At 34.5% G+C, this 15293-nt stretch overlaps 2 protein-coding genes across 8 annotated transcripts in view; one reads left to right on the forward strand and one right to left on the reverse strand.

The window, feature by feature from the left end:
* The window catches only part of LOC106151756 (telomerase reverse transcriptase), a 31911-nt gene that overhangs the window by 4682 nt on the left and 11936 nt on the right, over positions 1 to 15293 (reverse strand). For 6 of the 7 annotated variants that reach the window (XR_015334451.1, XM_087012624.1, XM_087012625.1 and 3 more), the window contains 8 exons: positions 15144 to 15254; positions 14714 to 14810; positions 14079 to 14236; positions 13646 to 13702; positions 7920 to 8023; positions 7370 to 7463; positions 6703 to 6876; positions 6241 to 6315 (listed from right to left, as the gene is read on the reverse strand). Coding sequence is in view for 6 of the 7 variants with exons in the window: in XM_087012624.1 (XP_086868750.1) it covers positions 6241 to 6315; positions 6703 to 6876; positions 7370 to 7463; positions 7920 to 8023; positions 13646 to 13702; positions 14079 to 14236; positions 14714 to 14810; positions 15144 to 15254 (870 nt within the window). In the remaining variant the exon portion in view is untranslated. Of the gene's footprint in view, positions 1 to 425; positions 1008 to 6240; positions 6316 to 6702; positions 6877 to 7369; positions 7464 to 7919; positions 8024 to 13645; positions 13703 to 14078; positions 14237 to 14713; positions 14811 to 15143; positions 15255 to 15293 lie in introns of those variants that run through there. The other variant, XM_087012626.1, reaches the window with a different exon arrangement.
* On the forward strand, positions 4428 to 5710 carry LOC147761498 (putative N-acetyltransferase 16). The gene has a single exon (XM_087012629.1). It carries the CDS (start codon positions 4435 to 4437, stop codon positions 5404 to 5406), a length of 972 nt encoding a protein of 323 aa, XP_086868755.1. The 5' UTR covers positions 4428 to 4434; the 3' UTR covers positions 5407 to 5710.

The raw sequence follows: 15293 nt of genomic DNA on the forward strand, positions 1-15293 counted from the left end.
CATCGCACACAAAGATAAAGATATGAACAGACTGTGAGATGGTTCCTCAACCATAACTCCTAAACCCTTTGATATCTACACAGATATCGTAGTTTGTGATGGAGAACTTAACTTTCAAAGAAGCCACATTGCAGGATTATGATGCTGTGATGGCAATCAATGACAACATTTATGGCGGCCTAGACTACCTTCCTGACTATTATAAACTCTTCATGACAATGTCGTCCATGACAGCCTTTCTGGCAGAAAAGAAGGGTGAGACTGTGGCTTTCTGCATTGCTCAGATACTGGACAATGAAACCACCTTAGTGCTGAGAGCCGCTCGCGTCAAGGAAGTCTACCAGGGGAAAGGGATTCTAAAAGAATTGACAGCACATCTGAAGAGAAAAATGAAACAGATGTATCCAACAATACAAAGAAGATGCATTGTTACACTTCAAACCGTTGGAGACGAGAAGCCATTTCCCACTGGATATGTTCAGATTTGTAAAAAGCGAATGCTTAGTTTTTATCAGCAAGCGTCAATCATAGAAAAAAAGTTGATGGAAATGGGAGAGTCTGCTGAAGGAATTGATGTGCATCAACTGCAGTCCGAAGAGCTACAGCAGCTGCTTGGATCAAAATGGGCTTTACATTTGTTTCCGAAGGAAAAGGTCATAATCAACTGGGTCCCTTATTCCATCATACCAAGTAATGGACCAATCATAGCAACAGAAAGTGATGCCTTCCTGACACATGAAGAAAATAAGGATAAAGCAGAGCAAAGTCCTGATGTCTTCAGTGCAGTTAATTTCATCTTTTGCAAAAAAATTGGGCTGCGACTCAGTCTTGATCTTTATGGCATACGCCAATCCAATATGGCTGTCGTCAAAGAGCACATTGTACATCATGCGCGGAATGCAGTCTTCAAGGCCAAAGAAGCTGGGTGTGAGGGCATACATGTTGAGTTGTACGTAGAAGTTGATGCCCCTTTGGAAGAACTGCTGGGCATTACCTCCAGTCTGGAGCTGAAGTCAAGTGACTTCTTTGTCATGAATAAGGAAAAGTATGTCTACCTTCTAGAAGCAGTGTTGTAAACTTACCCTGAAGAGGTGCATATGGTGTCTTTTTCGACGACATTTCAACTGTTTTTTGACATCATCCAAAATGCCCTCAATGGGCTCTAAACTAAATCTTTGACATTTTGAAAGTCAAAAAAAGGATCATAGTGACAGTTTCAAATTTAAGTCAAAATGTATTTATCAGCAAGGCGAATGCAGTTTTGTAAAAAAAAATATTTTAGTGTAAACAGTAAGATGCGCTGTAATACAGCAAAACAGGAAAGACGATCCTTTAAGAACAAGGTAGTAAAACAGGTAAATATTATGAAATAAATGAAGTGTGGAGTAATGATCCAAGTTCATTTCCAAACAAATGAAAGGTATGTTGCTATTTTAGCACTACTGATGAGCACATTTCTATTTTTCCAATCCAATCCTTAACCTCTTAAGGCACAAAGGGTAATTTCCAGTTTCAAAAATAATTTGATCAAATCATTGATCACCAGTTTATGATAACAAGGCAGCAAAGCTGTCAAATGTACAGACAAAAAGCAGGAAATAACAAAATAGGCTACTGTCAATTCTGATGTAAAAGTACATTATGTTAAACTGCAAATTCAACATCAAATTTTAATTATGCTCAACAGGTAATACCAATGTAAGTAAAATGTGTAACAAGCATAAGGCTTCAGGCCCATGGGAGTTCAAGTTCACACTTTGCAGCATAAAGAATAAAAATTTTAATAATACAAGGCAGCAAAGCTGTCAAATGTACAGACAAAAAGCTGAAAATAACAATGCACAAAATAGGCTACTGTCAATTCTGATACAAAAGTACATTATGCTTAACTGCAAATTCAACATCAAAATTTAATTATGCTCAACAAGTAACACCAATGTAAATAAAATATGAAACAAGCATAAGGCTTCAGGCCCATGAGAGTTCACACTTTGAAAGTGCCAGAATGAGAAAAATGAAAATTTTACACAAAATTGCATAAATTCAATTATAAATGATAACCCAATTGAGCTGGCTTTCTAATTTGAACTGCATGCCAATCCTAAAAATCAAACTTGTAAGTTAAAAATAATAATAATAAGTAACACAGTTTCTTTTCATAATGTTTATCGTAGCAGTGCATTTTTGTCAATTTTGATGTAACATTACATAATAAATTACAGAATAATTATCACCAATTTTTGATTATTGACTATAAATAGCATGGACATGTAGAAAATTTGGTTACCATTCGGCTTTATGTCCATGGGAGCTCTGAGTCCCACAATGAATGGCAACACGATAAATATGAATATTTCACTAAAATGTATTACTACAATAAAAAAGAAGCAAATTAGACTGCTTTTCCAACTTGGCTGCAATTTAGTCCTGTGTTTCTTTTTTGAAAGTTTGACAATCATAAGTAACATGGTTTACCCATAATGGTCATCATGGCAGCAGCACCCAAAATTGTGTTTTCTTCTATTTTGATGCAATATTACATAATGCTTAACAGCATAAAGACCATCAGTTTTTAATAATAAAATACACGTATCATGGATTTTCAGAAAATGTGACTAGCATGGGTCTTCAAGCCCGTAGAGGTTCTAAGTCACACCTTGAAAATGCCAAAATGTGAAAAAATTAAATTTTCACAAAAAACTGTTTTACTGCCAGAAAAATTTACAAAATAGACTGCATTGCCCACTGAAGCTTTATTTAAGTCCCATGTTTCTTTCCCTAAGTTTGAGAACAGTAAGTGACATGGGAGCAGTGTCCAAAATAGGGGTTTCTTCAAATTTTGATGCAACGTTACATAATGTTTAACAGCATAATGACCATCAATTTTTAATAATAAAATATTAGTATCATGGATATTCAGAAAATGTGACTAGCAAAGGTCTTCAGGACCATGGAACTTCAAAGTCACATCTTGAAAATGCCAAAAAGTAAACAAGACAGCACTGTTCTGAAATGTTTTTTTTTTTTCATTTTTAACAATTTTTTAACATGAAACAAAATTAACAGTTTAATGCCATTTTTATATGATCAACTAAGAAAATTAATGAGATGGGGAAAATATCAATAGAACAGTGTCAAATGTCCAATTTCCTCCATTCTGAGTTTCTGAACATAATGAATGATTGAATCTTACAAACTGCAATGATATGAGTTTATTTCCATTTTTGACACTTTATTACACAATATACGATAACAAGTTTACCATCATTTTTACATAATCAACTAACAATGTTGTAAAGATGCAGGAAATGTCAAACAAACACTTTTACGTATCTTATTAATTAAATAATGAGACTGTTAACATGCCTAAGAATTGAATCTGAAGAAATGTGAAAAAACAGCATAATTTATAAAATAATGGCCAGATTATGCTGATTTTCGAACTTGACCTGCGTTTTAGTAAGATTGATTACTCCTGTGAGTTTCATGACAACAGGCCTATGGGTTTTCCTTAAAATGTGTTAACAGTGTTGCATATATGCTGAAAAGTGAAAAAACAGCATAACTACTAAAATGGTGGCCCGATCATGCCGATTTTTGAACTTGACCTGCGTTTTAGTAAGATTGATTACTCCTGTGAGTTTCATGACAACAGGCCTATCGGTTTTCTTTGAAATGTGTTAACAGTGTTGCATATATGCTGAAAAGTGAAAAAACAGCATAAATTCTACAATAATGGCCCGATCATGCTGATTTTCGAACTTGACCTGCGTTTTATGAATATTCATCAGCTCTGTAAATATAAAGCCAAAAAGTAAAACTGTCTTCCACTTATGGTGTTAACGCTGAAAGTGCACGGCGACGGCGACGACGACATCGACGGCGACATGAATGGCGACGACAGACGCAGGTGATGGCAATATGTACAGACACATCTGTGTCTGTACATAAAAATACTCCACAGTAAAATCAATTACTTTTAAGCACCATCAACATAAATAAAAATCAAATATCCAAAATTATATAAAATACCATGTAAGATGCCATCAGTTAAAATGAAAGAGACAGCAATAAATTTACAATTACAGTCAAAACAACTCTAAACTTGTGATAGTCTTTCAAATTAAAATAATAGCAACTCATAAGGAAAAGTAGCACAAGCACAATCTAAATGTACCCCTAGCCTATTAATCTTAAAGTGACCTGCCTAAACCATCAGACTTCAGATAGAGTATGATACGAAGTGGATGATATCTTTATGTCAATAAAGTGTAAGACCCTGATATGGGGAGGAATGTCACTGAGTTAACGTAAGGGTTTTGCAGTCCACCTGATATCTTGGTGTGAGTGATAAAAGCACACAACAGACTGGAACAATTCAGGTACAATTAGGGTGAAGCCACCTGACTTTGTCTATATCTGACAACAACGACAATGGTGGACTTAACATTCCGTACTGCGAATCTCCAGGATTACGAAGCAATCTTGGCAATTCACGACAATGTCTACTTTGGTCTGGACTACCTTCCCGACTACTATAAACGCTATGTAACCTACGCTCATATGACATCCTATGTAGCTGAACAAGATGGAGAGATAGTGGCATATTGTATGGCACATGTTAACGATGATGAAACTTCTCTTATCATGCGAGCAGCAAGGGTGAAGCCCACTCATCAAGGGCAGGGGATTTTAAGCAAACTGAAGACGTTTCTGAAAGAACAGGAGGTACGGAACCATCCAAACCTCCGAAAGATAAAAATCACGGTCTGCATCCCACTCACAGGCAACAAAGAACTTCCAAGAAACTATGAACAGATTTTCAGACGTAAGTTGTATTGTTTTCAGCAAAAGACTGCCTCCATACGCAAAAGATTTACTTGGGATGTAGAAGAAACTACATGCAAACTGCACCAAATGTCAACAGAGGAGTTGGAGACGATTTTGGGATCAGAAACAAACAAACACTTATTTCCCTATGGCACTTTCATTATTAACTGGGTCCCATACGCCACTTTGACAAGCAACGCTCGGATCATTGAGGCTGAAAGCAATGTCTATGCATCGTATGATGAAAACAACACAACATCCAAGAGAACTCCAATATTTCTCAGCGCAGCTACACAAATAATGTGTGAGAATGTTAGGCTGAGGGTGGGGTTGGACTTGTTTGGAACAAATATCGATGCCGCCACTGTGCGCAATCACATCTTCTACCAAGTCTGCAAAACGGTCGACAAGGCAGAAAACATGGGGATAGAAATCATCCATGTTGAGTTTCATGCAGAAGAAGAATTATCAAAGGAAGTCCTGATGCAAACAGCTTCAGTTTTAGGTCTAGAGCCCAGCATCGGATTTTTTGGTGCTTGTGAAAACTATGTGTATCTTCTAGAGGCAAACATTTAGGCATGCATGTACTAGTAAAAACCCCAGTACTAGGATGAATAATCTGCATCTAACGATTATAATAGATTTACAGATTTAGTCTTGGTTTTTAATTATAACAATTAAGCTGTTAAAAATCATATTTAAATAACATTATGCTGTAGATGGCAGAATCAAGTTGTGTTTTATTTACATCTATAATGGCAACTGTAAGAAGAATAATACTGGAAATAATGATGTTGAAGACACTGGTAAATGGAATGTTTAATCCAAAATAAATTGTGTACCCATAATTTTTGTCAGTAAAGAAGGCATTAAAATTTTATCAAGGTCCATTGTTAGTACCCTGTGACTTCCCACCCACCCAGATATGGCCTTAATCTCTTAATAACATAACATCTGATTAAATTAAAAATCTCTGTTCAGTCAGTACACCTGATATTTCCAGAACTGTGTTTAATCAAAGTATGTCCAGTTAATCAACCCCATAGGTGCAGAACTATATATCAGATAGACTGGATTAAAATTTGGGCACTTACTACAAGCCCGTAGCCAGCAATTTCAAAAGGGGGATTCTTCTTCCGAAAAATTCAAACTTTTACTGTGACACCTTTGTGTACCTAGATCAAATTTTGCCCATTTTCCTGGCAAAAAAAAAGGGGGGGGGGGGGTCATTTGAACCCCCTGAACCCCCCTGGCTACGGGCCTGTCCTGAGTAGACTTAGACAGAAGGGTGAGAGAAATAAAGGTCCAAGAACTTCAGAGTCCTGTCATATTCCCTCTCCCATGCCTCAGTGACAATTTTGTGTCATTGATGCTAAGTATTAAGTTGATAAACAGCTCCAATATGTTTACCTTGATAATGTTGTGGAACAGGTGCGTCTTTATCAGACTCAGTAGACTCTCTTTATTCTCATGTCTGTACATAACCTGTAATAGAAAAATGAGTTTACAGTGTATATATTTTAAAAGATATAATTTAGGACCAAAATCCTAACTTTGGATTTTTACTAAAAGTTGAGTAAAAAAAAAATGAGTGAAAAAAAGACGCAGTTTGTAAACCTAAAAAAATCAACAAAATATGCAAAATAAAAAAAATCCTTAATAAGAATTGGGTATTTGCAAGTGACAAAAATATAAACAACATATAATCAAGTTTTTAAATTCAATTTGTAAAAATAAAATGGCCTAATGTCTGAAATTGTAGTAAGTACTTGTCAAAATTATTTAATTCAGCAACATTTTATATACTTGAATCTGTGATTGCTTGGGTATTAAAGAAATTATAATGCTCAAAATGTAAACATTGTGCATTACCTGGTCAACAATAACAGCATTTCTTAAATGTTTCAATGATGACTTTGTAAATTTCTGGAAATCTGGCTCAAAATCTGTAAGTGTATGAACACTCTTTCTGAACTGTTTTCTCAGTCTTCCTCTCATATTCAATACCACTGCATACCTCCTGATGATAAATTCTGAGGCCTTAACCTGAAAATGCAGAAGTTTAAGGAGAATGTTACTTTGTGGCCTAAAAAATCAACAAAAATGATAATTTCTAGTCATTTCCAGTTATCCACTGTAACATAGTATTACATTACAGCAGAGATGTTACCAGTGTTTAGCATGCTGTGTACTTGCAACAGTGAAGTCTATGTCCAGACCATTACCTCCACTTCTTTCATTAGTTTCTTAACTGACCAAAATGCAAAGAAAATGACTGTAAAATTATCACTCAATTCCTGAAGTTGGAGTTCCAATTTTAATAAGACTGAATGTGGTAGGTGTGGCCTGTAGCAACGAATGGTTTCCAATAGTTACTAGTCAGAATTCTGAGAAAGTTCACAAACAATTTTCTTTCCTTCCTGAATTAGTTCTTAGCATTTACTTTGACTACCACAATGAACCAAAAGTGCAGTGATATACCTGCTTTTTTGTCCTCCTTACTCACAACCAAACTACACACACTCAAATCAACGCTTACAGAATTCAAGGCATTCTCCACAACAGAATACAGCTTCTCTGGAAGGATGGTGTCAAAGCATTTCTCAATGTCAGCTTTCACAAAATAAAGAGGCCTGGGGGATGGAAATTCAAGTTTATAAATAATAATTCAAAATTATAATGAAAACTTAGATTGTATTAAATGAGTCTTCATCACCATAGTCTGTATTATGACCACAACTGGCAGTGGGTGTACATGTACTTGTCTTTGATAAGTTAATTTTTATAAACAGCATGGATGAATTAAATAACGCCATTAGATACCATTATACCTATATAATAAACAAATAAGGTATGGTCCTCAGTGTCTAACAAAAATCACGTCCCAGTGACAGAAATAGGAGCCCAGGTGAAGGGTAAAAATGAATGGCAGTAAAACACATACCATACAGATTAGGGATACATACATGTATTACTGTAACTGGCCAATCAAAGACCTAGTATTCTACAAGAGGTATACACAGTTATAGCCGAGAGATAACTGCTGGGAATGTTCTGCCGAGCAGTTGTGAAAAAAAGAACCCACAAACCTAGTGTCCTCTGCTGCTCTTCTCTTCAGAACAAAATTTCTCCACTGAGCGTAGATATCATCTAGACCAAATACAGAGGAACCAACCAATCCAGGATTCATGTTCTGAAAAAAAGGCATCTCTCACATACAGGTGAGATATTAATAATGTATGTAAACAAGGCAGCAAAGCTGTCAAATGTACAGACAAAGAACAGAAAATAAAGATGCAAATAAGTGAAAAATTAAATTTTCACAAAAAACTGTTAAATTGCCAGAAAAATTTACCAAACAGACTGCGTTGCCTATTGAAGCTGTATGTTAGACCCATGTTTCTTTCCTGTAAGTTTGAGAACAGTAAGTGACATGATTTCCCTTAAATGGTCATCATAGGAGCAGTGCCCAAAATAGGGGTTTCTTCAAATTTTGATGCAACATTACATAATGTTTAACAGCATAATGACAATCAAATGTTATTAATAAAATATTAGTAACATGGACATTCAGAAAATGTGACAAGCAAAAGTCTTCAAGATCATGGAACTTTAAAGTCATACCTTGAAAATGCCAATATGTGAAAAATTAAATTTTCACAAAAAACTGTTTAACTGCCAAAAAAAAAAAAATAAATAAATAAATAAAAATACCAAACAGACTGCATTGCCTACTGAAGCTGTATTTTAGTCCCATGTTTCTTTCCTGTAAGTCTGAGAACAGTAAGTGACATGATTTTCCTTAAATGGTCATCATGGAAGCAGTGCCCAAAACAGGGGTTTCTTCAAATTTTGAAGCAATATTACATAATGTTTAACAGCTTAATGACCATCAATTTTTAATTATAAAATATTTGTTTCACAGATATTCAGAAAATGTGACTAGCAAAGGTCTTCAGGCCCATGGAACTTCAAAGTCACGCCTTGAAAATGCCAAAATGTAAACAAGACAGCACTGTTCTGAAATGGGTTTATTTCCATTTTTAACACTTTTTTAACATAAAACAAAATAAACATTTTACTGCCATTTTATATGACCAACTAAGAAAATTGATGAGATGGGAAAAGTATCAATAGAACAGTGTTAAATGTCCAATTTCCTCCATTCTGAGATTCTGAACATAGTGGATGATTGAATCTGACAAACTGCAATGATATGAGTTTATTTCCATTTTTGACACTTTATTACACAATACATGATAACAAGTTTACCATGTTTTTTACATAATCAACTAACAATGTTGTAAAGATGCAGGAAATATCAAACAAACACTTTTAGGCATCTTATAATTTAAAAATGAGACTGTTAACATGCCTAATAATTGAATCTGAGGAAATGTGAAAAACAGTATAACTTCTAAAATAATGGCCCGATTATGCTGATTTTCGAACTCAACCTGCGTTTTAGTAAGATTGACCACTCCTGTGAGTATAATTACAATTGGCCAATCCGTTTTTCTTATATTGTGTTATCAGTGTTGTATTTATATTGAAAATAGTGAAAAAACAGCATAAATTCCCTAAAAATGGCCCAATCATGCTGATTTTCGAACTTGACCTGCGGATTATGAATATTCATCAGTTTTGTAAGTTTCAAGTCAAAAGGTAAAATGGTTTTCCACTTATCGTGTTATCGGTGCTGCATATATGCTGAAAAAAGTGAAACAAGGCAGCAAAGCTGTCAAATGTACAGACAAAAAACAGAAAATAAAGATGCAAAAAAGGTCATTTTGTCAATTTTGATGCAATAATAAATAATGCTTATAATAGCACTGTCAGTCAACACTGAATTTTAATCTTGCACAACGGGTAACATGGTCAATAACAGGAGCAGACCCAGAGGTATTTTCTGACAGTATTACAAAGTATCTATGTTGATCCATCCTCCATTTTGATGGTCTTCCAACAGAAAAAAATAGATACCAGTCAATATAAAGTTAATAACCTGACTGTCTTCCGGAAGACCCAGAAGATGGTCTCAATCCACCCCTTCAATAAGATTACAGTTTCAGGACCATGAGAGTTCAAATTCACATTATGAAAGTCTCAATATTTGAAAAATGATGACAGTGCATAAAATAATATTACATAATGTTTAAAGACATAAAAAACAATACAACTGCTTATGTAGAAATACAGAAAATGTGCAGAGCCCCAGGCAGATGAGAGTTAAAAGTCACAAATGCAAGTGTTTGAGAAAAAAATATAAAGGAAAACAACAAAACTAGAAAAGCACTTTGAGAGTGCAGACCTCTGCCAAGGCAGCAATTGTTGATTATTATTGATAATTGATTGATTATTGATCCGGACCACCACCAAAAATTAATCATTGTCCTCTTTGGCCCACTTCCGACAGTTCCTGAAAATTTCTGCAAAATTGGTCCATAACTTTTTGTGTTATGTGGATGACAGACAAACAGGGGTGAAAATATAACCCCCTTGGCAGAGCTTGAGGTAAATATAATTCCAATGAAGATGCTATTCAAACATTTAATCTTCCAGTTTGATATATATATATATATATATATATATATATATATATATATATATATATATATATATATATATATAACTAACTTATTTGCAATATTAAACAAAATTTACCTGCATAATTATCACTGCTTCCTTATTATTAATCTAGCAGAGAGCTTTACCTTTGGGAGTTTACAGGGAAATATCAACAAGTGTGCTTTACGTAATCTCATTTAATGGCCTATTAAAGCAAATGACTTTATAACTCTGAAATTAATCTAGTGATACCCAAGGGTAATTTACAGACTGACCCACTCAAAGGTCTTCAGGCCCATAAGTCACACCTTAAGAAAAGCACAAAACCATAATGCCCAAAATAGGAGACTACCAATCCTGATGCAATAATACATTATGTTTAACTGCACAGTCAACATCAACTTATGCACAACAGGTAACACAGACGAAAGTAAAAGCATAAGGCTCCAGGCCCATCAGAGTTCAAGTTTATACTTAGAAAGTGCCAGAATGAGAAAAATGAAAATTTCACAAAAAATGCATAAATACAATAAACATGATAATCCAATAGAGCTGGTTTTCTCATGAGCTGAAGGCCAATCCTAAAAATCGTACTTGTAAGTTTAAAATTATAATAAGTAGCACAGTTTTCTTTTCATAATGTTTGCAGTAGCAGTGCAAAAAGATTGTTGTCAATTTTGATGTAACATTACATAATAAATTAGAGAATTATTATCACCAATTTTTGTTTATTGACTATAAATAGGATGGACATGTAGAAAATATGATTACCATTTGGCTTCATGTCCATGGGAGCTCCGAGTCCCACAATGAATATGCCAAAAAGATAATGAATATTACACTAAAATGTATAACTTCCAGAAAAAGAAGCCAATTAGACTGCTTTTCTAACTCAGGCTGCATTTAAGTCCTGTGTTTCTTTTTTGAAAGTTTGACAGTCATAAGTAACACGGTTTTCCCATAATGGTCATCAAGGCAGCAGCACCAAAAATTGTGTTTTCTTCTATTTTGATGCAACATTACATAATGCTTAACAGCATACTGACCATCGATTTTTAATAATTAAATATAAGTGTCATGGATTTTCACAAAATGTGACTAGCATGGGTCTTCAAGCCCATGGAGGTTCTAAGTCACACCTTGGAAATGCCAATATGTGAAAAATTAAATTTTCACAAAAAACTGTTTAATTGCCAGAAAAATTTACCAAACAGACTGCATTGCCTACTGAAGCTGTATTTTAGTCCCATGTTTCTTTCCTGTAAGTTTGAGAACAGTAAGTGACATGATTTTCCTTAAATGGTCATCATGGGAGCACTGCCCAAAATAGGGGTTTCTTCAAATTTTGATGCAATATTACATAATGTTTTACAGCATAATGACCATCAATTTTTAATTATAAAATATTAGTATCATGGTTATTCAGAAAATGTAACTAGCAAAAGTCTTCAGGCCCATGGAACTTCAAAGTCACATATTGAAAATGCCAAAATGTAAACAAGACAGCACTGTTCTGAAATGGGTTTATTTCCATTTTTAACACTTTTTTAACATAAAACAAAATAAACAGTTTACTGCCATTTTTATATGACCAATGAAGAAAATTGATGAGATGGGAAAAGTATCAATAGAACAGTGTTAAATGTCCAACTTCCTCCATTCTGAGATTCTGAACATAGTGGATGAATGCATCTGAAAAACTGAATTGATATGAGTTTATTTCCATTTTTGACACTTTATTACACAATACATGATAACAAGTTTACCATCATTTTTACAAAATCAACTAACAATGTTGTAAAGATGCAGGAAATGTCAAACAAACACTTTTACGTATCTTATTAGTTCAATAATGAGACTGTTAACATGCTTAAGAATTGAATCTGAGGAAATGTGAAAAAAACAGTATAACTTCTAAAATAATGGCCCGATTATGCTGATTTTCGAACTCAACCTGCGTTTTAGTAAGATTGACCACTCCTGTGAGTATAATTACAATTGGCCAATCCGTTTTTCTTATATTGTGTTATCAGTGTTGCATTTATATTGAAAATAGTGGAAAAACAGCATAAATTCCCTCAAAATAGCCCAATCATGCTGATTTTCGAACTTGACCTGCGTATTATGAATATTCATCAGTTCTGTAAGTTTCAAGTCAAAAAGTAAAACGGTTTTCCACTTATCGTGTTATCGGTGCTGCATATATGCTGAAAAAAGTGAAAAAACAGCATAAATTACCTATAAGTGACCCGATCATGCTGATTTTCGAACTTGACCTGCGTATTATGAATATTCATCAGTTCTGTAAGTTTCAAGTCAAAAGGTAAAATGGTTTTCCACTTATAGTGTTATCGGTGCTGCATATATGCTGAAAAAAGTGAAAAAACAGCATAAATCCCCTAAAAGTGACCCGATCATGCTGATTTTCGAACTTGACCTGCGTATTATGAATATTCACCAGTTCTGTAAGTTTCAAGCCAAAAGCAAAAACGGTGTTCCACTTTTCGTGTTATCGGTAAAAGTGCACGACGGCGACGACGGCGCCGACGGCGACGACGGCGACGACAGACGCAGATGATGGCTATATGTACAGACACATCTGTGTCTGTACATAAAAACAGCATAAATTCCCTAAAAGTGACCCGATCATGCTGATTTTCGAACTTGACCTGCGTATTATGAATATTCATCAGTTCTGTAAGTTTCAAGTCAAAAGGTAAAATGGTTTTCCACTTATCGTGTTATCGGTGCTGCATATGTGCTGAAAAAAGTGAAAAAACAGCATAAATTCCCTAAAAGTGACCCGATCATGCTGATTTACGAACTTGACCTGCGTATTATGAATATTCATCAGTTCTGCAAGTTTCAAGTCAAAAAGTAAAATGGTTTTCCACTTATCGTGTTATCGGTAAAAGTGCACGGCGACGACGGCAACGACAGACGCAGATGATGGCTATATGTACAGACACATCTGTGTCTGTACATAAAAAAGTTTCCACTTCATTGATGTGCATAGTAGGCTTAAAGGCATTATTATTATGAATCACAGCAGGGGGAATCATTCCCACATTTTCCTTTCATTTCAGTTAAAAAACAGAACAATCAATTTAAGATGTGCTTCAAAGTTTATCATGTATCTTATATTCTTTTATGAAAGACAATTATTTCTAAATTTGCTGAAATATTTCAGTAGCATAACTATTGTATAAGATATAAGGCTGGCACCCGAACAAGAACTAAGACAAACCTTGATGTAACTGAGAACATGAAGCACATTTGACAGCTGCTGTTTAACAGATAATGCCTGGAATAAGAAACAAAATATATGTACAAGATATAAAGCCTAAGGACAATGTTTACTAAGCCAATTTGCTATTGAATCAAATGAAAATAAACAGACTACACTAAGAATAAAAATACAACAAACTAGATGATCCTGTGACTAATGAAAAATGTCACCATATCATTACCACAAAGTGTAAACAATGAAACAAATAGAACTACAGCTACATGTATTTGCACAATTATAGTGTCATTTGAATGGTGAATTCTGAAAAACTGAAAACTTCAGAAACATAGCACATTGTTTACTGTACAGCTACATGGAAGGCTATAAAAAGTTCCAATTTATGCTCAACATGAGCTAACAAATGAATGAGCCAACTCCATTTTTTCCTCACCTGTGTACCTATACCCAGCCCCATGCTGACTATGGGTCTCAAGGAGGACAACTTGGGCAGTAGACGTAACTGAGAACAACCCAGAGATATCCCAGCATGCATCATTTCCATGGCTTCCTTCTCGCTCATTGGAGCAAGGGTACCCAACTTTAAGAAATCTGGAATTAAAGGACCATTTGAACCAAAATCAAACACTAACAGATGGAAACTAACTCCTATTATAATCACAATGCTATGTACTTATCAGTTATGAATAATGATTACTTGGCATGGCATCTGCCAAGTACCATGCATGATACTGAAAATTCTCAAATCTTTTTAAGTATTCTCCTGTAAAACTGGATTCACAAAAAATAAATAATATATAAATAAATAAACCAGAAAAGCTTTTAGAGAGCACAGAATTCAAGACAAATCATTTCTCATTATTAATGAATCAATAAATAGATCACCAAAATCTCTTGATTCTAAGTGAAAAATTTTATCAATATCTGTCCATAACCTTTTTTTGGTTTTGGCAAAACACATGTATTATTAAGTAACATACAAACAAAAACATCGCCTTTTTCGTGGAGGAAAAAATAAATAAATAAATAAATAAATAAATAAATAAATAAATAAATAAATAAACTAACCGGACACCCCCTTGGCTCTGAGTGTCATCCAGAGTCTCTTCCTGAAGTAGAAGGTGTGATACCTATAGGGCCCTGTCTCTGTGATGTAAAAGTAGGACTGAAAGAAAAACATCAAATTCCACAGAACTAAGTTACGGAAAGAGTTCAAGAGGGACAAACAGTTTTAAGAACACATATAATACAAATCTAAAATTGTTAGTTATCAATTTCAAATAGTTTATTGATAAAAGATGGTCAGATCTATAATTTGACATTTTGTTGCACTCGATTAGTAGAATAACAGCATTATACCAATCAACTGCCATATCTGTAAGCAATGTTGTCTGTGCTAGCATGACAGGCCAAAATATAAATAATGAAATACAAAAATATGTTAATGAAATGTTGATCCTGAATTATTTCAGCTTCAATTTTCTTTTTAACAAATTACCTTCAGTGTAACCATGACAACCCTGGTCATGATCCACCACAACACCATGGCAACAAGGTTTTCCCTCACTACAGGGTTCTTTACACTCTTCAACCACTTGCAGTGAGACACCTGAAACATTGTGTGAAAGTTTTTTTCTCTTAATGCATA

The sequence above is a fragment of the Lingula anatina genome, chromosome 5, assembly GCF_051362555.1.
Source record: "Lingula anatina isolate TDL-2025a chromosome 5, LinAna3.0, whole genome shotgun sequence".
Lineage (NCBI taxonomy): Eukaryota > Metazoa > Brachiopoda > Lingulata > Lingulida > Lingulidae > Lingula > Lingula anatina.

Bases quoted from the DNA above. Each gene is read 5' to 3' on its own strand.
- LOC147761498 (XM_087012629.1), top strand. From the start codon at position 4,435: ATGGTGGACTTAACATTCCGTACTGCGAATCTCCAGGATTACGAAGCA.